Source organism: Anolis carolinensis, chromosome 4, assembly GCF_035594765.1.
Source record: "Anolis carolinensis isolate JA03-04 chromosome 4, rAnoCar3.1.pri, whole genome shotgun sequence".
In the NCBI taxonomy this organism is placed as follows: domain Eukaryota; kingdom Metazoa; phylum Chordata; class Lepidosauria; order Squamata; family Dactyloidae; genus Anolis; species Anolis carolinensis.
The window spans coordinates 73738936-73761591 of NC_085844.1; the positions used below are offsets into that span (position 1 = coordinate 73738936).

The 22656-nt window shown below is 39.3% G+C and overlaps 1 protein-coding gene and 1 long non-coding RNA gene across 5 annotated transcripts in view; one reads left to right on the top strand and one right to left on the bottom strand.

Moving 5' to 3' along the window:
- The window catches only part of slc66a2 (solute carrier family 66 member 2), a 73559-nt gene extending 60088 nt beyond the window's left edge, over positions 1 to 13471 (bottom strand). For 2 of the 4 annotated variants that reach the window (XM_003219734.4, XM_003219735.4), the window contains exons 1-2: positions 13192 to 13463; positions 7999 to 8341 (exon numbers count right to left, since the gene is read on the bottom strand). In XM_003219734.4, coding sequence (XP_003219782.2) covers positions 7999 to 8228 — 230 coding nt within the window. In that variant the 5' untranslated portion in view covers positions 8229 to 8341; positions 13192 to 13463. Of the gene's footprint in view, positions 1 to 7998; positions 8342 to 13191 lie in introns of all 4 variants that reach the window. The other 2 variants (XM_016992919.2, XM_062980615.1) reach the window with 2 other exon arrangements.
- A 4326-nt stretch (positions 13472 to 17797) lies between these two features.
- On the top strand, positions 17798 to 19255 carry LOC134298957 (uncharacterized). The gene is made up of 2 exons (XR_010006090.1): positions 17798 to 17863; positions 19032 to 19255. It is a non-coding gene; the product is annotated as an uncharacterized LOC134298957 (long non-coding RNA).
- The last annotated feature ends 3401 nt before the right edge of the window (positions 19256 to 22656 follow it).

The following is a 22656-nucleotide window of genomic DNA, read 5'->3' on the forward strand; positions in this document are numbered from 1 at the left end:
AAGGATTCCTCCAGGCAGGAAGCAGCCAAGCTTTAAAGCTGCAAGGCTTTTCAATGCTAATCAAGGTGATTAATTGCAACATTCACACTTGCCTCCAATAGACAAGAGTACTTTCTCCCACCCTGGACCTTCCACAGATGTATAAACCCCACTTGCCTAGTTTCCAACAGATTTCACAACCTCTGAGGATGCCTGCCATAGATGCGGGAGAAACATCAGGGGAAAATGCTTCTGGAACATGGCGATACAGCCTGGAAAACTCACAGCAACCCAGATGGAAACAGATTTAAAGTTTCATTCTCCAATGGAAATTCAAATTTTATTGTTCTGTTGTAATTACCTTTTTTATATCCATCAATCCCAGAGTCAATGGGAGTTGTGTCCGATTAGCTCAAGTTGAACATTTGAACACACTTACTCTCTACCATATCAAGACAATATGCAGACCAGACTACTCTTAACATTGCTACCCTCCACCACCACTTCTACCATCCTCAATGAATATTTTTAAACATCTTAATTAATGCAAAATTTATTCTGAAAACTAGCAATTACACATTTCAGACTTTGAGGTTTTGCCCAATATCCAACAAAGACAATTCTCTGTGGAATCATTAAAGTTGGTCCTCTTTTAGTACTGTTCTCTTCCTCTCTGAACTCTAATCAATCTCCTACAATTCTTGTAAATCCAAATATTAATGCTCTTGTCGCATAGAAAGAATTGCCTGCAATAAAATGTTGACAAACAGAGCAGCTTCTCTGAGGCAGACAAAAGGTCAGTTTGACAGGGATTATGAATCAAGGAAAATACAAGACCTATAAGGAGCAGTAGGCCATGCAAACAGATGAGCCGGTTAAAGAGTCAAGGATGTACTGAACCCAAGGAGTCCCCCCTCTCCCCAGGGAAATAAAAGAAGAATGACTAAAATAAAAATTGAAAGGAAAGAAAATACAAGTGGAGGCAGAAGGTTAAGGAAAAGAACAGAAAAATCAAGGGTTTCGGTAAGAGAGCCTAAATACCCTAAAGGCATCAGAGCCTTTTGAGCTTAAAAGCTAAGCAGCCCTGGTTAGTACTTGAATGGGAGATTGCCAACAAATATCTGGTGCTGTAGGATATATTTCAGAGGAAGGAACTGGCAAAACCACCTCTCAATATTCTTTGCATAACAGAACCCTACAAAATATATAGGCTCACTGTAAGTCAACAGGCAACTTGAAAGCATGCTGATACACACACACTGGGGAAGCAAGGGCTTTCCTTGATTACAAGGAAGAGAATAAGAGTGATTTGCAGACTGAAGACTAAAAAGACCACAGGACTGAAGAATAGATGAGTTCTGCACTGTTTTAAATAAATTAGCCAACTTCTTAACTATATGTTTCTAGGGACCATTAGAGAAAGGCCAAGTAAAGAATTATTATTCAGAAAGCATAGCAAACAATGCAGACATTAAGTCTTCAGAACAGTTTTAGCAACAATGGCTTCTCAAATAAATTAATTTACTAATGTCCTTCAGCTAGGCTTACTGTGGATCTGGAGTGGGACATCAGCCAAATGTTATTGGAGAGTCTACTTTTCATGACTGCATTAGATTCTCATCACAAAAGCTAGATATGCAGTGAAAACTGGCAGCTATCCAGATCCTACTTCTTGAATTGCAGAGGTCTCCGTAATTCCATAATCAATCTAATCTGCAGACAATATAACATGAAAAAGGAGTTTTAAAAATCCGCTGTCCAATCATTTCAGACATTGCGATAGCAGGCATTTCATATATATTGCAGCTTGTGCATAATCAAGTCTTTTATCATTCTAAATCTTATGATGGATGTCAAAATCAGAAGCAGACATGTGCCTGATACCTTTACAATTACAATCTCGTGCTTTCAAGGCAAAATACACCCCTGTAAACATAGTTTACTGTCTTGTTTCAACCTCCCTCAAAAACATAGAAATATCACATTTACTTTATGTCAGTACTGTATTCCCTTATGATTATAAAAACAGAAGTTAGCTACAGTATCCAAACAAATGGCAAAGATTAATCCAGTAGCCAGTCGCCAGTATTTGACCGAAGGGTGCAAAAACAACATTAGTATGTTATAGTACTAGCAGAAAATTTATGGTGCTACATTTCCTGATATATCCCCACCATACAGCAACATATACCAGTACATTCTGGGGAAATTCTTTCGGTTAAATTGTTCTAATCAAACTGGTCAAGAGAAGCTGACTGACAACTTCTCGTCTGTGTTGCCCTTAAAAAATCTTTTACAAATAATCTTGTTTTTTCCTGAACTGCAATGAGAGAAAGGCAATCACACTGCACTATGCTTAATAAAGTTATGAGTCATTCAGACCAAACTCTTCTTTGATCTTTCTCCCCAAACAATGCCTTAATTATATGGAAGAGCATATTAGACACTTGTGTAAAGAAGTATCCAACATAAATGGGTTATCTGTGCCTCCACAATGCATCATTCAGAAGCTTCTACAGCTATTACATATGTTTTGGCCATTCATCACAGATCCCTACAGTGCATTTCCAACCCAAACCTTCAGATTCACCGACACCAAAGCGCCAGAATCCAAAAACTAAAGAAAAAGACAAGACACAAAGAAGGGAAAATGGGTGGGGTTGTGTAAGTTCACAGATGACAACTTGAAGAATGACAACTACAGGTAGCCATCCTGACATTCTTCTTTGTGGTCTCTGACACACACACAAATGGCAGACTAGCAAGTTATTAAATACAGGAAAAAGGAACATCATGCTCAAGAAGAATACAGTTCAACTCTCTCAAAGGGGTCATGCAAGACAGGAATACACAGTATAACTCTTTTAAAGGCAGCATCAATCCTACTCCTTGCATCTATCTTGTAGCAGGAAAGGAAAGTCAAGGTCTGCAACTATTTAGCTAGAAGAATTTGGGTACTCCATGGAGTACTGCTATATGGTGGGGAATTAGCATAATTCTTAAGCTAATACAATGTCATTGTTACTGCACCGTTCCTTCAAATACTGATGACTAGCTGCTGGATTGATCTTTGGATCCACTCATGCAACTAACTTCTGAACTCATAATCATAGAGGAATAGTAATGACGTGAAGTAAATATGGCATTTGCAGGTTTATAATGGAGGTTCATACAATAATCCACAATGGTTAGATGCTATTATTTTGCCTTGAAAGCGAGAGATTGTGATCATAAAGGCACTCTGCACACTTCATCTAAGGAAACATCTAAGGAAAGGATGTTTGAGAGGGCTGGCTGATATTCCCATAGTTCCTCACACAAAATGTCCAGGAGTAGAGGATCTTTCTTTGCTAATTCATAAGTCAAAGGAACTGCAGAGACCATCCAGATAAGGGAGACTTAACAAAAACCCCATTCCCTTTGCAATAATTGCACTAGCCAGAGAAACACAGGAAATGAAAGTTGAATATCATCAGTTTCAGTGTTCCTATTTTTCTCAACAGCTTCTATTTTTGAATGTATGGAGACTGCTTATAAAGATTCAAAAGCCTTCTAACAGGAAATGGAACACACTTTGTTTACAAAGTTCACAACTTCCTATTTTAAACTTGTAAGCTATCAGTTAATGTTTCAAAGCTCGAAAACACATTCCTACAAAGTAAACATTATTCTCTTTCAGGCAATACACCAAGTGGCATCTGGAGAACAGCCAATCCTCTCTGGATGTTTAATGCAGGATTTAAAGCAAAATCTAGTGCAATCAACTGACAAGCAGACTCTTTGGTAACATTTGGCTAGTGCCCACATTCTTTTATTACATACACAAAAAAACTACAACAGTGCTATCTAAATGATCCTCCATAACCAAATTAAAACTGAGGAAAAGGCTGTTACATTAAGTTTTTATTTATTATGTTTATGTTTATTTATAACTTTCTTTTTCTCTCCATAAGGAGACTCAAAGTTCATGTTCAAAACATAAAAGATTTTTATTAGTTCATTGACATAGGGAAGCGGGGAGGAATCACAGTTCTCAACATCAGAAAGAGGGCAGAAAACACTGACCAAGGATATGTTGTTTTGTCTCAATGTTTCTATTTGAGCCAGAATGAAAGATACTTAGATGAGACCTCTCCATTAGTTGTGTCATCCTACTTTAGCACTCCCATGACAATCCCATTTTTGGTAAGGAGGTAGGGGGAAATTTAAAAAGCAGGTTAGTATGTTGGCAGAATTCAGCCTTAAAGATATCCCAGTTAGGTTTTCCTTCGGTTTTTCCAGTACAAAATTTAGTTTATATGATTGGATCACTGGGTCACCCTAATTTAACTTGCTCCAAATTGCTATTTTCTTGTTCTGGGAGCTATACTAAAAAAAAAAAGGCAAAGAGCCACTGGATAAGTGGAAAGATGTTAGAAGATAAAGAGAGTGTTAACAACCTGTTCTCAAAGTATTCCCTAATGCTAAATGACACGTTTTAACTCTCATAGCAGAATTGCACTTAGAAATAATTTGATCACAAGGAAATCATTACTGTTCTGTGCCTTGAAACTGGCTCATGGCAACCCTAGCATAGGGTTTTCTTGGAAAGATTTATTCAGAGGAAGCTTACCATTGCCTACTTCTTAGGCTCAGAATGTGATCTGCCCAAAGACTGAGCAGATATTCAGACCTTTGTCTCCTAGTTATCTAGTGCACACTGAAAGCACTATACCTTATTGGTCACTCTCAAGACCATTAACAGTAGCTACTGCCAGTGTGGTATAATGGTTTGAGTGTTGGATTGCAACTCTGGAGACCAATGTTCAGATCTCTGTTCAGCCATGAAAAGCAAAGTTCCATTCTCAGCCTCAGGGAAAGGCAAAGGAAAATCTCTTCTAAACAAATCTTGTCAAGATGACTTGAAGGTACACAACAATTGCTCTATTTAAATGCTTTTTGTGTCCCAGAGTTTTTGAGTTTGTGATGTCAACATTTTAAGCAAAAATATTTGTGTTGATATGGTTTTCAAATGAAAACCTTAACTATGTTTAAGTATAAGAACAGGTGCTTCCTTCAGGAAAAGGAGACCGCAAATAATGACATAATCATAAGTAAACTATGAGAAGTGCCAATACTGCTATAAAAGCCTGTTTAACTGGATGGAGGCTGGGATGTGAGACCAAACCATTCAGGATAATACTGATTAACATGTTGATTCGCGTTAGGTACATAATATATCGGCACGTGCTACCCATTAAAAAAATTACTAAAAAGGCTTGCCATATGTCAAATAATCCAGCAGAATCTTGCAATAGTAAAAGAGCAACTCAAAAATCATAGGGTTATTATTATTTCTAAAAGATCAAATATGATCTTAGTGTGCCTAATATGTCAATTTTCCCTCTCAAAATTCAAATTCTCTAATGCTAACTTAAATAAGATTGTTGCTATCATTAGAAAAGGACACATATGAGTTATAATTAATCAAGATATTCTATCTTCTTTTCAATGGAACAGAAGCTTACAATATAAATAAAATGTTGGAAACCACAAATCGCACACTTAGTTAAATACTGCACAAAAGAAATCGATAAACAAAAGAGTCAAATCCAGCCTATTTAGGAGTTATCGGCTAGTCTTTCAATTGTTAACTCTGAGGTATGTGAACCAAGAAGTAGCTGTCACAAACTAGTTTGAGACTAATTGGTCACATTTAAGATAATGACACTCCTTCTACTCTTCAGGAAATAATAAAATGGGAATTATTGAAGGATATAAGCTTTAATTTTTATGAGTGCACAAAGCAAACAATACCTTATCTTTAAGGGAAGTTCACCACATAATAATTCCAGATTAGTACACGAAAGTTCATAACTAGAGTTCCTGAAACTGTCCAATAAAAAAGTTCTTCTACAGGAATAGGTGTGACATTAATATGTGCATTATTATATGGGGCTACAGAAGCAAGTATTGCAAAAAGCATTTATCCATAAGCCACAGTCAAGAACAGCAGAAACTATAGGCCAAGACCCTGTTTTGTCCTGGCAAAGCGGAAGCTCACATGATCTATGAAAGGTTCACTATTTCCTCACCATCTGCCTCCAAGGACATTGAGAAAACAGCTGGGTTTGGTTGAACAGCCAGCTTTGCAATAAAGCTGACTTTTTGCAGGGAGCTATATATGGTGGTTACTTCCTTGTTAATGGCAATTGACATTGGGATGCAAGGTGGTTATGAATCCCTCCTTCTGCAAACATTTTGACAGGCAGGTCATTAACGTTACAGTCTGCTGAATGAGTGGTTTGACTCAAAAGGATCCTAGCCATAATCTACATCTAGGTCTCTTGGTCCTTCCACAAAGAAATTAGTAGAGTATGACCCCTCCCCAATATCTACTGGGAATACATTCCAAGACCCTCCTTGGATAGCTGAAACTGTGGATGATAGCACACCCTATATTTTGACTGCACATCATCATCATCATCATCATCATCATCTTTATTTATACCCCACCGCCATCGCCCAGAGGGACTCAGGGCAGCTCACGAAGCACTCAAAGGTGCAAACATGCAAAATACAAAAAGTGCAGAAATAGTAACATAAAACAATGAACAACCAGCATAAATATCACACGTCATAAAACCCCTTGGTTAAAATCAGTAAAATACAGCAATAGCTGCAGATATAAAACAACAGTAATCAATCTCAGTCTTGTAACGTACTTGGTGAAATAATCTATAGGTCCTCATGTATATTCAGAAAAGGAATCTAAATATGGTCAAAGGCTTGTTGAATAAAACATGTCTTCAATTGTATACGGAAAGCCTAGAGAATGGAGGCTAGCCTGATCTCGATTCCAAAGTCGGAGGACTACCACCGAGAAGGTCCTCTCTCTTGTCCCCACCAACCTCACCTGAGACGGAGGTAGGACCAAAAGGAGGGCCTCCCCGGTAGATCGTAGTCTCAAAGATAGGTTGGACTCTAAGCACATTTGATTTTTACAGATTTGATTACTCAGCAATTTGATGAAAATATTCCCTCTAGAAATCTCCAGGACAACCAGTATGACTTTATGGTGAGGTTCTGCTAGAAGCTGACCACACAGTAACAATGGAGGCTTGGGAAGCTCTTAAAAAGAACATTTCTACTAATTATTATGTCATCCAATGTGATTCTATGGTCAACTTCTGGAAAAAAAAACTGACCACATAGTCCTGCTTGAGCAGCATTTTTAATTCACATCCGTAATCCCACTAAATGAAGAAGGTTGTCTCTCCTTGGGACAGAAACATACCATAGAATCACACTGGAAAACCTAGGGTCCTTCCACATGGTCATATAACCCAGAATATCTGCTTTGAACTGGGTTATCAGAGTCCACACTGCCATATATTCCAGTTCAAAGCAGGTAATGTGGGATTTTATTCAGCTGTGAGGAACGGGCCCTAGAAAAGTGCACAAACACTTCCAGAGGGAATATGTTTTGAGTCTACATAATTGAAACCATGGATATCAAATTGGTTGTACTGTATAGCCAAAATAATCCTATTTCTTTCTCATTCTTTCCAGTTTAGTCTTGAGTGTTTAAAGCATTGTTTCTGAAGACAGAATTTTATTACTATGTGTGCCAATGTAGTTTTCCAAAAATGTTAGGATTAAAACTTGACTTTATAACTGAAGAGATTTTGTTTAGGTTCCTATCTTGCACTAAGCTAGCAACTCAGGATTGTTATCAGTATATAGTTCTTCCAGTTAAATACCACAGCCTTCAAATGTGAACCTACATGCGATACCGCAGTTTGGGTTTGTTCGAAGCCTTCAACCCAAGTTAATGTACAACGGAAATGTAGCATTCTAACTAGGGACAAAGGCAAGCATCCACAGAAAGCAGGACTCAGCAGCCAAATTACTCTGACTGCGATTGGTTAGATTTAGCACTTGATTAAAAGAATACATTTCGTTCCTCATTTCTTCACACAAACACCCAGGAAAACAGGTAGAGAGAAAACATTCATATTGTTCAAAGGGTCAACTTACCAAAAGAGTATCCTTAAAATGTTTGCAACTAATAATACTAAACACACGTAGGTTGAAAAACCCTCTGCATTCTGGGTCCTTTTAATATCCCGGTACTGTGGGATGTACGGCACCACGCCTCCAAACACCATGGCTGCTGATGCACCCCAGGATATCAGTTGATGCACTGGTGCCACCAGCCACTCCCAGCCATCCACTTCCATTATTGGTAAAATAAAGTCCCTTAGCATCAGGGCAGTGATAGGGGATCCCCTTTTACTTCTTCTTGAAACTTTATTGATTTTGAGTTTTATTCAAGTCTAATACGTCTTGACAAAGGACGTGTGTCATTCTTCACGCATCCCTAAGAAAACAAAAAGAGAAAAACACCAACTTGCAAGATTGTATTTGAAAATTAAAAAATCATTAAATCAAAGGCTAGCCAGATCACAAAATTGTAGAAAAGGCTTACCTGTATAAATCTAAAGCAGTGGTTCCCAACCTTTGGGCCTCCAGGTGTTTTGGACTTCAACTCCCAAAAAGCTCAACCAGCTTACCAGCTGTTTAGAAGTGTGGGAGCTGAAGTCCAAAACACCTGGGGACCCAAAGGTTGGGAATCACTGATCAAAAGCCTTTAAACACTACACAGTAGGCTTGTGCATTTCTATGGAATTACATAACATTTCTGTTTGTTCTATTTGTATGGCCCCGTTTCCATTCGCCGCTTACAGAAACGGGCACCTATACAAATGGGCTTTTCTGCCCAAGGTCCAGAAAAAAAAAATTCAGGCCTTGGACGGCAAAACATCAGGCCCTGTTAGCCAGGCCTACCATTGAACGTTCGATTGTAGGCCCTGTGAGCCAGGCCTACGAGACATTGAGTGCTCGATGCTCGTAGGCCTGGCAGGCAGAGCCTATGAGAATTGTGCGCCCGGCGCTTGGCTGAAGGCCCTGCTGGCCAGGGCCTACAGCCAAGCGCTGAAAATCAGCTGACCAAACGGCTACCGTTCCCCTTAGCCTTTCATTTCACTGTTTCTTTTGTTCCTGTGGGGTTGTACCGTTACGTGCAATCCGAATAGGCAAAACAGTACAAAACCACGAAAGAAACAGATGAAACAGGATTCAGGTACTACTCCACTACACAGCCATTTAACTATAACTGTCACAGCTGAATAATCTGGAATCTGAGGGTTTGTACTTTAGGGATTTTTAGTATCCTCTGCCTGGGGTGCCTAGTGCTTCACCAAACTACAAATCTCAGCCAATGCAGTTAAAATGGAAAGGGAGACATGGTTTCAACCAGTGCCTTCTCTACATTCAAGCTAAACATTTGACTTCTACACGAAGACTTTGGATGCATTCAAATCCTAGAAATAAAATTGTCTCTGGGTAGATCAACACTATAGAATAATTGCACTTTGACACTACTTTAACTGTTGTGGCTCAATGCTATGGAATCATGGCAGTTGGGAGTTGGCTGAGGCACCCAAAGACCTTGTAAAACTACAGCTCCCTGATTCCATAACATTGAGCTATGACAGTTAAAGTGATCCCAAACTGCATTCATTCTACATACCCAAAGAAATGATAGTTATCTGAACTTAGGTCACTAATGTTTTTCAGGAAAATATTGCATCTTTTACAGCTGGTTCCAAGTTACCAGGATCTCATAAAACAATGCAGGATCTGATAAAGCAATGCATAAAACAATGCAGTAATGAGTCAATAAAGGACACGGTACACCACCTGTATAGCATTTACAGCATGCAAGATAACAATGAAATAACTACTGGTTTGTTTGTTTTGAAATCCAGTTGCACTTCTGTGGATTTCTCATTGCTCAGAGTGTAATATGTGAACAAACTTACTAAGAGACTGATTCAGTGAAGAAATAGCTAGACTCAGTGTCATTTAGTCAATAGCAATAGGAGCAAGACGGTTTGCTTGCCACATAGTCCACTCCACTGAGAAACCACAGGGTGCTTCTACATAATAGAAGAAATGCAGTTTGGCACCATTTTAACTGCCATAGCTCAATACTATAGAATCCTAGGAATCGTAGTTTGGTGAGTCACTAACACTCTTTGGCAGAAAAAGCTTAAGACCTTGTAAACTACCACTCCCAAATTTGACAGTATTGGGACATGGTATTTAAAGTGGCATCAAGCTGTATTAATTCTACAGTGTTTACACCCATAAAGACTTTAGATCTCTGATCTCACTTGCTTTAACTCCTTTGTTCTGAATTATTGGAGTTTTCCTTACGCTGCAGATAACATGAAACAACCTTGGCTGAAAAACATCCTATGAATGGCTCCACACATTTCCAGACTGCAAGCTGATATGCCCCACTTTGGAAGCCCTTTTCAAAACAGCATGCATGAATCAAACAAAAGGTTACGCAAAATCATGGGATGGTAAAGCGATAAATGTTGATTAGGGACATGACCCAATTAATTACAACTTAGGATTGCACAGGTATTGCATTCAATAATTATTTTTATGGCACCCATGAAACACATTTCCAATAATGTTGTGCATGAATTTGCAAAAAATAAAATGTATGTAAATGTTTTATGTATGAGTTTTAATCAACGTAATTTCCTTCCATGAAAATTAATAGTACTGGAGAAGACAGCACGTGGTCATTCCTTTCAGGTCATGCACACAAGAATCACAGCTGGCAGTCTTAAAGAGACATGCTCTGTGTGAGGGGAGGGAATTTGTCTTTGAAGGAGCCATCGACACTATAGGATGAATGCAGTTTGACAGGACTTTAACTGCCATGACTCCATGCTATGGAATCCTAGAAGTTGTAGTTTGGTGCAGCTACAGCATTCTTTGGCAGGGAAGGCAAAATACCTTGTGGAACTGCAACTCCCACTATTCCATAGCATGGAGCCATGGCAGTTAAAGCAGAGCCAAACTGCATTTATTCTACAATAAATACATTCCCAACTGCACCTTTTATAACTACTTCTATTTATTTTAAAGTTATAATCTGATCCCAAGTAATGTGAGGCATTTTTAAAAGTTAAAAACACACGTAGCATTTTTTGTGTATATGTCAGGAGTGACTTGAGAAACTGCAAGTCACTTCTGGTGTGAGAGAATTGGCCGTCTGCAAGGACGTTGCCCAGGGGACACCCGGATGTTTGATGTTTTACCATCCTGTGGCAGGCTTCTCTCATGTCCCTGCATTAATCAGATACTACAGTAGTAACAACAGCACTGTATCACAGGCTCATCATGCTTATTTGAAATGCCTGGGACCAGAATTATTTTAGATTTAGGAGTTTTTGGAGTAACTGTATTTGCACATACATATATAATCAGATCCCTTGGAAATAGGGCCCAAGTCTAAACATGAAAATTATTTCTGTTTTATATACACCTTATACACATAAACTGAAGGTAATTTTATATGCAATATTTCTAATAATGTTGTACATGAATCGATCTTGGTGTAGAAAGCAAACGTGTCACTATCCCAAGTGGAGGATTTTGGAAGATCCTGGAACTCCAGATAAGGAATAGTCAATCTGTACATGTCGTCATCCTAGTAACTATGAGTTGCCAAAGGTTTTAATGGCCAGAATGACTGGGTTGCTGTGAGTTTTCGCAGCTGTATGACCATGTTCCAGAAGCATTCTCTCCGGACAGTTTGCTCATATCTATGGGTCATCCTCATAGGTTGTGTGGTATATTGGAAACTAGGCAAGTGGGGTTTATGTATCTGTGGAAGGTCCAGGATGGGAGAAAGAACTCTTGTCTGTTGGAGGCAGGTGTGAATGTTGCAATTAATCACCTTGATTAGCATTGAAAAGCCTTGCAGCGTTAAGACCTGGCTGATTCCTGCCTGGGGGAATCCTTTGTTAAGGGGTGTTAGCTGGCCCTGATTGTTTCATGTCTGGAATTTTCCTTTTTTCAGAGTGTTGTTCTTTATTTACTGTCCTGATTTTAGAGTTTTTTTTAATACTCTTCACTGTTCATGTTCATGGTTTCCTCCTTTCTGTTGAAATTGTCCACATGTGTGTTGATTTCAGTGGCTTCTGTGTGTAGCCTGACATGGTAGCTGTTAGAGTGGTCCAGCATTTCTATGTTCTCAAATAATATGCTCTGTCCAGGCTGGTTCATCATGTGCTCTGCTATGGCTGACTACTCTGGCTGAGTTAGTCTGCAGTACCTTTCATGTTCCTTGATTTGTGTTTGGGCACTGCATTTGGAGATCCCGATGTAAACTTGTCCACAGCTGCATGGTAAACGCTAGACCCCTGCAGAAGAGTCTGCCTAGGAGTCTCCCATGCCTAATTTCCAATATACCTCACAACCTCTGTGGATGCCTGTCACAGATGTGGACGAAATGTCAGGAAAGAATGCTTCAGGAACATGGCCATACAGCCCAGAAAACTCACAGCAACCCATCCCAGTAACTATTCATCAGACATTAAAGAAGGGGAGAAAAATGATCCCTGGAAGAAAGTGCAAAAACCAAAATAATTTTAAGACAGGGCAATAAACAGCAACCACAAGAAGGAAGACGTGTCTTGAAATAATATCTCTGCCTTCATTTGTGCCCTCCAGAATGACTGAAATATTCTCCAAGATTCAATGATTGGACACCGCTTTAACTGCCATGGCTGAAGGCAATGAAATTGTGGGAGTTGTAGTTTTAATAATACTTTATTTTTTATAATTTTTATTTTACAAGTTCTTTTTACTTGCATTGCCTCAACAACAACCTACAATTCTGGGGATTCTATAGCACCGAGACACTGCAGTTAAAGCGGTATCAAACTGCATTAACTTCACAGCGCGAACGCACCCTTTATTACAAAAAAATATTGTGCATACATGTTACCTTTGAGTACATGGTGTATAGGAAACATAATTTCATGTCTGGACTTGGGTCCCGTCTCCAAGTCTAATGTTTCTGCTAATATTCCAAAAAGGGAAACAAAATCCCAAATCCAAAACCCTTCCTAATTATTTTATGCAAATATTCCAAAATCCACAACATTTCTGGTCCCTCCCAAGCACTCCGGACAAGAGATGCTCAGTTTTAATGGCAAGGGCCATAAAACTCTTCCCAAGTTGAGGCAGTTCCTCTGCCTTCTTTCAAAGTGACTCAGGAAGCGACCGCTGTCTGAATACAAAGCGGCTCTTCCCACCTGGGGTCCCCCTCCCTCCGCAGAAGGCTCCCCGGTCTCTCACCTCGGCGCGCCCCTCCAATGACCGGCTAGGATGGACGCTGTTGCTAGGGCGGCTGTTCCTGTTGCTGCGGTCGGCCCCCCTCCGCATCCCCTTCTCCGGAGCGGGCCCCCAGCCTGGACGCCCCTTCTGCGCCTGCGCCTTGGCTCCCTCTCCTTCTCCTTGGCTCCGGCCGCTTCTGCTTTCACCAAAGACTGGCGGGGCTCAGCAGGCTCAGCGGAGGCATCCAGGAGCGAAGGGAAGGAGCCCGCCTGCCTCTGTGACGTCACAGCCTCCAGGAGCGCCTCCGTCAATGAAAGCGAGCCGCCTTCTTCTTCTTCTCCGTCGCCCCGCCTGACAAGCAACGTTTCTTCGGGGTCCTAGAAGGCGACGGGTTCGTGGGACTGGAATGGGCACATTCCTCTATTTTGCCCGTGTTATGCGAGGAATGAGGCTCGCGTGGGAGTGGCTGCCACTCTCTGTCTCCAGCAGGCTTGGCTGGAGAGAATGGACCTCTTAAAAGAGTCCATGTATGTTGGAAACTGTCCTAAATCCTCTTGAGGAGATAGGGCGGTATATAAATAAAGTTGTTTTGTTGTTGTTGTTGTTACAGTCGGGACCCCGTATCCGCGGATTCAACCATTCATACCTTGAAAATATTTCACATTTTATTCCATGTGTGCGTGTGTATATATATATGTGTGTGTGTGTGTGGAATATTTTCATTACATACATACATACATACATACATATATATATATATATATATATATATATATATATATATATGAGATGTTAATGTTGATGATTTATTGTTGATTGATTTGCTTATTGTTTTGCATTTGCTTTTATACTGTTGTTTCTGGGCATGGCCCGATGTAAGCCGCCCCGAGTCCCTTCAGGGAGATGGGGCGGGGTATAAGAATAAAGTTATTATTGTTATTATTATTATTATAAACATATTTCACATTTTATTCTATGTGCATGTACAGTAGAGTCTCACTTACCCAAGCTAAACGGGCTGGCAGAAGCTTGGATAAGTGAATTTCTTGGATAATAAGGAGAGATTAAGGAAAAGCCTATTAAACATCAAATTAGGTTATGATTTTACAAATTAAGCACCAAAACATCATGTTATACAACAAATTTGACAGAAAAAGTAGTTCAATACACAGTAATGTTATGTTATAATTACTGTATTTATGAATTTAGCACCAAAATATCACAATATATTGAAAACATTGACTACAAAAATGCCTTGGATAATCCAGAACCTTGAATAAGGGAGTCTTGGATAAGCGACTCTACTGTATATATATGTGGGTGTAGAATATTTTCATTCCATATATATATATAAACATATTTCACATTTTATTATATGTGTATGTATGTGCATATATAGGGAAAGAGAATATCACGTTTTTTTCCATGAGCATGTATGTAAATGTTTTCCCCTGACATTAAGTCTAGTAATGTCAACTCTTGGGGGTTGGTGCTCATATCTATTTCTAAGCCAAAGAGCCGGTGTTGTCCGTAGACACCTCCAAGGTCATGTGGCTGGCATGACTGCATGGAGTGCTGTTACCTTCCCGCCGGAGCGGTACCTATTGATCTACTCACATTTACATGTTTTCGAACTGCTAGGTTGGCAGAAGCTGAAGCTCACTCCACTCCCTGGATTCTAACCCCCAACCTTTTGGTCTGGAAATTCAGCAGCTCAGTGGTTTAACCCACTGAGCCACCATGGGCTCCTATGGCTGGAGAGAATGGACGCCCCTCAACCATTCATACCTTGAAAATATTTCACATTGTATTCCATGTGTGTATGTTTATATATATGGAATATTTTTATTGTATATACATATAATATTGATAATAATACATATACATATAATATTGATAGTAATGTTATACTATAACACAATATAATATACACTATTATAATTGTATATTTATATTACATGTAATATTACTAATAATATTGCAATATAGTGGCATAGTACAATATAGTAATATATAATGCTTCTATTGTGCTATGCTAATAATAGAATATATTGCATGTATATATAACTTGTAAGCCGCCCTGAGTCCCCTTCGGAGTGAGAAGGGCAGGATATAAATCTTCTATATATATAAAAGAGTGATGGCATCACGGCAATTCACAAAACAACAAAAGTACAGGCCCCCCAACCTCAAAATTTGACAACACAACCCATCATCCACGCCTCAAGGTTGATACAACAAAAAGAAAAGAAAAATAAAGTCCTAATTAGAGGGAGAGCAATAATTTTTTTTATCCAATTGCTGCCAGTTTAGAGGGCTAAGCTCTGCCCACTTGGTTGCCTAGCAACCAAGGGACAGCCAGGTTTCAGTTAGGGGACAGGCAGATTTAGGCCTCACTTAGGCTTCTTCCACAGATTATCAGATTTGCACTGGATTATATGGCAGTGTAGACCCAAGGCCCTTCCACACAGCTATATTTATAATCTTATATTATCTGCTTTGCACTGGATTATCTTGACTCCGCACTACCATATAATCCACTTCAGTGTGCATTTTATACAGCTGTGAAGAAGGAGCCTCATATAATCCAGTTCTGAGCAGATAATATAAGATTAGAAATATACAGTAGAGTCTCACTTATCCAACGTAAACAGGCCGGCAGGATAAGTGAATATGTTGGATAATAAGAAGGGATTCAGGAAAAGCCAATTAAACATCAAATTAGGTAATCGTTATACAAATTAAGCACCAAAACATCATATTATACAACAAATTTGACAGAAAAAGTTCCATGCGCAGTAATGCTATGTAGTATTTACAGTAGAGTCTCACTTATCCAACACTCGCTTATCCAATGTTCTGGATTATCCACCGCATTTTTGTAGTCAATGCTTTCAATATATCGTGATATTTTGGTGCTAAATTCATAAATACAGTAATTACTATATAGCATTACTGTGTATTGAACTACTTTTTCTGACAAATTTGTTGTCTAACATGATGTTTTGGTGCTTAATTTGTAAAATCATAACTTAATTTGATGTTTAATAGGGTTATCCTTAATTCCTCATTATCCAACATATTCGCTTATCCAACGTTCTGCTGGCCCGTTTATGTTGGATAAGTGAGACTCTACTGTACTGTATTTACAAATTTACCACTAAAATATCACAATGAATTTAAAACACTGACTACAAAAACATTGATTATGAAAAGGCAGACTGCGTTGGATAATCCAGAACATTGTATAAGAGAATGTTGGATAAGTGAGATTCTACTTTAATATGAAATAATTACTGGGATAGAATAATGCAGAACAATATAATCTCTAAAACCAGGACAGTAAATAAACAGGGGAATTCCACACAGGAAACAATCAGGGCCAGCTAACACCTCCCAACAAAGTATTCCCATCATCAAAGTCTGGCAAATCCTGTTTTCTCAGGGCCACAGACAGTAGAAGCACATAAAATATCGCAAACAACATCACTCTGAAAACAAGGGTATTCCAGACAGGAAACAATCAGGGCCAGCTAACATCTCCCAACAAAGTATTCCCATCATCAAAGTCTGGAAAATCCTCTGTTTTCTCAGGGCCACAGACAGTAGAAGCACATAAAATATCGCAAACAACACCACTCTGAAAACAAGGGAATTCCAGACAGGAAACAATCAGGGCCAGCTAACACCTCCCAACAAAAAATTCACTCAGGGAGGAAACAGCCAGGCTTTAAAGCTGCAAGACCATTACATCCTAATCATTTTTCCTAATTGCAGCATTCATACTTGCCTCCAACAAACAAAAAAACCAATCAGAAATATTGTATATTCACAACCTTTAGGAAATAATATCCCCTGATGGCGCAGCGTGTTAAAGCGCTGAGCTGCTGAACTTCTGGACTGAAAGGCCACAGGTTTGAATGGGGGAGCGGAGAGAGCCCCCACTGTTAGCTCCAGCTTCTGCCAACCCAGAAGTTCAAAAACATGCAAATGTGAGTGCATCAATAGGTACTGCTCCGGCGGGAAGGTAACGCCGCTCCATGTAGTCATCCCACATGACCTTGGTGGAGTCTACGGACAACGCCGGCTCTTCGGCTTAGAAATGGAGATGAGCACCAACCTCCAGAGTCAGACACAATTGGACTTAATGTCTGGGGAAAACCTTTACCCTTGACCTTAACTACCACCAATTCCTCAATACTTTATTTCCCATACCACCAGACTTCGCCACAGCAACGCGTGGCCGGGCACAGCTAGTGTCACATAAATAAATATTTCAATATTAGCATGGGTACCCGGCATTGCCTGGGTTATTTGAAAAACTCATTTTTTAATTCTACAAAATACATAAGGTTGTGGGTGAACTACAACTCACATCATGCCAGGTTAGCCCCCAGAAACTCCCATCAGTACTTAAAGTGTGTTATGTTGGGCAGGCTTGCTCTGGAAGCAACATCGGTATGGTTCAGTGTGCTCTCTGGCTGCAGGGTAAACTACAACTCCCACTATGATGAGCCAGTCCCCTCAAACCCCTCCAATAGGTTGAGTTAGTCATGGGGGTTCTGTGTGCCAATTTAGGTCCAGGTCCATCATCGGTGGAGGTCACAGTTCCTCTGGTTCTGGGTGAACAAGTCCCAGAAAGGGAAGTCAGTTCCCCCCAAACCCCTCCAGTAATAAAATTTCAGCATATCAGGTATGCATGCCAAGTTTCGTCAAGATCCATCAGTGTTTAGGTTCACAGTGCTCTCTGGATGTAGGTGAACTACAACTCCCCCAAATCAAGGTGAATTTTCCCCAAAGACCTCCAGTATTTTTTGCTGGTCATGGGGGCTCTGTGTGCCAAGTTTGGTCCAATTCCATCTTTAGTGGAGTTCAGAGTGCTCATTGATTGCAGGTCAACTATAAATTCCAGTACCTACAACTCCAAAATGTTCAGGCCAATTCCTCTCAGGACACACCAGTATTCAAACGTGGGCATATTGGGGATGCATGCCAATTTTGGTCCAAATCCATCATTGTTTGGGTTCATAGTGAACTCTAGATGTAGATGAACTACAACTCCTTATCAATCCCTCCAAAGACTTCTAGTATTTTGTGTTGGTCATGGGGGTTAGGGGTTCAATCCCTCCTTCCTGAATTTTTTCAAGTTTAATAAAACCTGGTTTACTCATGAATTTTAACTGATTAACCAAATCCCCATGAGTGTCCACTGACGTTTATCGATGGAGTTTGATTTCTAAATTATTTTGCGTTATGGAACTACTTTTCATGATTCACTTTTAAAAAGATTCAACCCGCCCCACCCCCCATCCCGAAATTTTTTCTGGCTATGTTCCTGTATATGTGTGTATATATGTATATGTATACTCACACACACACACACACGCACACGTGTGTGTATATATGTGTGTGTAATGTATGTATACCTGAAGTTGATTCCTTATCCCCAGTTCCTTATTTGTGAAAATCATCAAAAGATGCATCCACAATGTAGAATGAACGCAGTTTGATGTGACTTTTAACTGCTAGAGCTCAATCCTGTGGAATCATAGGTAGTAATACAGTATATACTGCTCAATCTATATTATGCAAGCTACCTTGAAGAATCAAAACCCAACTTTATAAACTTTTCAAATAAATATAGCTGATCCTGCCCTTATGCTTACTTGCTTTTTTAGAAGCTAGCATTCACACTGCCTCCACCAAAGCATATGGAATTAAACAGATGATTATCTCACAGTTTGGAGACACCTTCTGGGTTGTCATAGAAGCAGCTTATAAAGACAAAATAGGCAACATAAGGAGAACAAAACACACTGACAAGCCATACCATCCCCTTTCTTGTTTTCTATTCCTCTCAGATCTGATACACTGCTTTCTGCTCTTCTGGATCGCTTTGAGGAACATGGAACAAAGCAGCTTTGCATCTCCGACCGACCGTTTCTCTCTCCCACATCCAAACCTGCTAAAAGAACAGCCAGATCTTGCAAGTGGGTAACAGATGGCTATTAAACCAGTTCCCTTTTACAAGGCAATAGCACATGCAAAATATCTGGATTTGTATAATAAAAGCTTTGACTCTTAATGAATTTATTGGAATACTGTATACATATCCACCTGCAGTCACTAGTGCGGCCCTGCACTAACTACACCAATTTATTTATCGTGTCAGAAGCGAATTGAAACTACAGTTATAATGTATTAAAAATTATACAAAAATATTATGAAAAGTTGTAATGTATATAAAAATTTGCTATCCCAATTGAAATATTTCTATATGCAGGCAGTTCTATATGCAGGTTAAACCGCTGAGCTGCTGAACTCACTGACCAAAAGGTCGGCAGTTTGAATCCGGGAAGTGGGGTGAGCTCCCACTGTTATCCCCAGCTTCTGACAACCTAGAAGTTCAAAAACATGCAAATGTGAGTAGATGCTCCATGCAGTCATGGTGGCCACATGACCTTGGAGGTGTCTACGGACAACACCGGCTCTTTGGCTTAGTAATGGAGATGAGCACCAACCCCCAGAGTCCGACACGACTGGACTTAATGTCAGGGGTAAACCTTTACCTATGTACACATACTGCTGAATAATCATGCCTTTGAGAAAAGTTCCTGGCTTTTAAAGTTAACTCCTCCCTACAGTATAACTTTACACACACTTATTCACAAAGATGAGAGATATTTTTCTCTCTAGATATTGTCAAATTGCAACTCCCATCCACCCTCAACATTGGCTAAAGCTGATGAGAGCTGTAATCTACTGAAACCTAGAGAGCGACATGTTCCTCACAAGTCCCTAAAGTTAACGGGACTGGAGTTTTATCTTTACCACTGTTTGGACCTGATTTTTTTTTCCAAACTTCCATGGAAAACAATTGGCGCTCAAACATATTAATTAATATAAAGCAGATGAAGGGCCAGCTGGCAGTAAAATGTCTAAACCCAAACATAAACCTTCCTAATAGCGAATCACATTAAAAGCAGACAGCCTTATCTACATTTCATTAAGATGAAGAATTATGGCTATATTTTCTTCATATTTTGTTCAATATGTTCTTTGCAATTATATTTATGTTTGGGGTAATGTTTAGCCTTTGCTGTGTTAGCATAGTATCATGACATGTTGCACATGTTGGTCATGACAATGTAGAATCCGAATAATTTTTTAAATTATGTTGAAATAACATTCCACAAAAGCCGAGATTGGTCAGCACAGTATGAGCAGAAATTTCTAACCTGCTGGGGAAAATCCACTTGCTCATAATTTGACAGGCAATTTGCTCAGTGAGCTATCTATATAGTCAGTAAAATGTCTAGCAATAAAGTAATAACAATGGCAATGCAGCCACAGCATCGCTTATACAGGACATTATTATATACGATCACATCTACTAGCAGTTTTTAAGATAGAATGTTAGAGGCTGTCTTCTAATGGAGAGAGAGAGGGATAATTATTCTGCGATTATTCCAGGAAGGATTTAGAGAGGCTTTAAGAACAATTTCAATTGTTCGCACTTGGCTAGTAGCATAACCTTGTTAAATTAAACATTTATCTTCTGTCTCCTACTGAGTCACATAAATGCTATTCTTGCAGATAACAGGGAACTACACTAAGTGACAGATGTACATAAATACACGCATAATATATACGTAGACTGTCAAGCATACAAAATAAACTATACCCGATTGCATCTTTATTTCATTACAATGTTCCAAGAGACCAAATATTTGATGCTAAATATTCTGTCCTTGTGTTTTTCTCTCTGCTGCTAATGTTTTTATTCAAATCAATTAGAGAAAGAGTTCCATTTGGCTATAGTTCAGCACACGCATATCGGTCATCATACAATGTGTCTGCAAACCAAAGTGGCTGGGTTATATAGATTAAAAAGAAGCAATGTTGGGGGATTATGGTTTCATAGTTCTATCATCTCCATAGACTTTCTGTATTGAAGAGATACTATATCTGCTACCTATGAATAAGTTGATTTACATCCTTTATACTAGTGGAAATTTCATAGCCTATTGGAAATAACTTGCATAACCTTATTGAAAAGGTAAAAATGATGTCATGTCCATTTGGCAAATGTGAATCTCCATGAACATGTGGAGGCCACCTTTTGAAAACCACTAGTCAAGAAAAGCATGGCCTTGTTGTGTGTGTGTATTGTATGTATGGAGAGGGAGGGAGGGAGGGAGGGAGGAAGAGAGAGAGAATGGTCTGAATCAGTATGTGAAAATGCCATCATATTGCTACCATGCGATCAGATCTTTTGTTCCATAAATAACTCTAAGTAACAACACATACTTCTGAGGTAATCGAGGCCATACATCTCACATAACATTCATCATGTGTCTTGCCTTACTACATTTGCCCCATCTCACAGTTTGAATAAAATAAATCCTTGTGACCTACAGACAGGCTGTTCTACCTAACAAGACGTTGGTTTCAGCCAACTACACAGAAATTTCTGCTTCCTGTTCTCATTCTATCAAAACACGCTAGACTAGGGAAGAAACATCCTGATGAAAATGATAGTTTGAAGCATTGCGAAGGCATGAGATGAATGATGTTTTTTTAACTGAAACACAACATCCATACACAAGCTATACTGGTTAATACCTTGGGTGCATCTAGAATTAATGCAATTTGATGTCATTTTAACTGGCATGGCTCGAACTATGGAGTCTTGGGATTTGTAGATTGGTAAATTGTCAGCACTCTGGCAGAAAAGGCTAAATACCTTGTAAAACTACAACTGCCATGATTGCATAGCATTGAGTCATGGCAGTTAAAATGGTATCAAGCTGTATTAATTTCACAGTGCAGATGCATCCTGAGTTTCTCTTATGATACCCACTGCATTATATGATAGTACAAAGAATACTGAATGACTCTTAGGCCTCATCTATACTGCCATATAACCCAGTTTCTGAATCCAGATTGTCTGCTTTGAACTAGATTGTACGGCAGTGTAGATCCAGGCTCTAAAAGTTCAGAAAAAAGTGGCTGATGAACAATACTGGTCTAACTTGTCTGGTGAGTTTTTCTAACTTATTTTCCCTCAGCAGTACAAACCATCTGTGTACTCAAGACTGAGAAAATATGTCAAGCTAAATACTTGTTGCTAGGCACTCCATATGTAAAACATTCCTGAATAGAGAATGACAGCTCCACTAAAATGTTGATCTTTTTTACTTGCAAATATACCCAAGATCTAAAGACCTGTCAGACATGCTCTGCATGTCCAGGGTGGATTCAAACTTGCTTTTTGTACAATAGCAGTCTGAGCTTGCATTTACACTGTAGACTCAATGCAATTTGACCCCACTTTAACTGCCATGCCTCAGTGCTATGGCATTATGGGAGAGGTAGCTTGGTGAGACACCACTGCTGTTTGACAAGCAAGGCTAAAAATCTTGAAGAACTACAACTCCTACGAATCCATAACATTGAGCCACATCAATTAAAGTTCACTAGTAG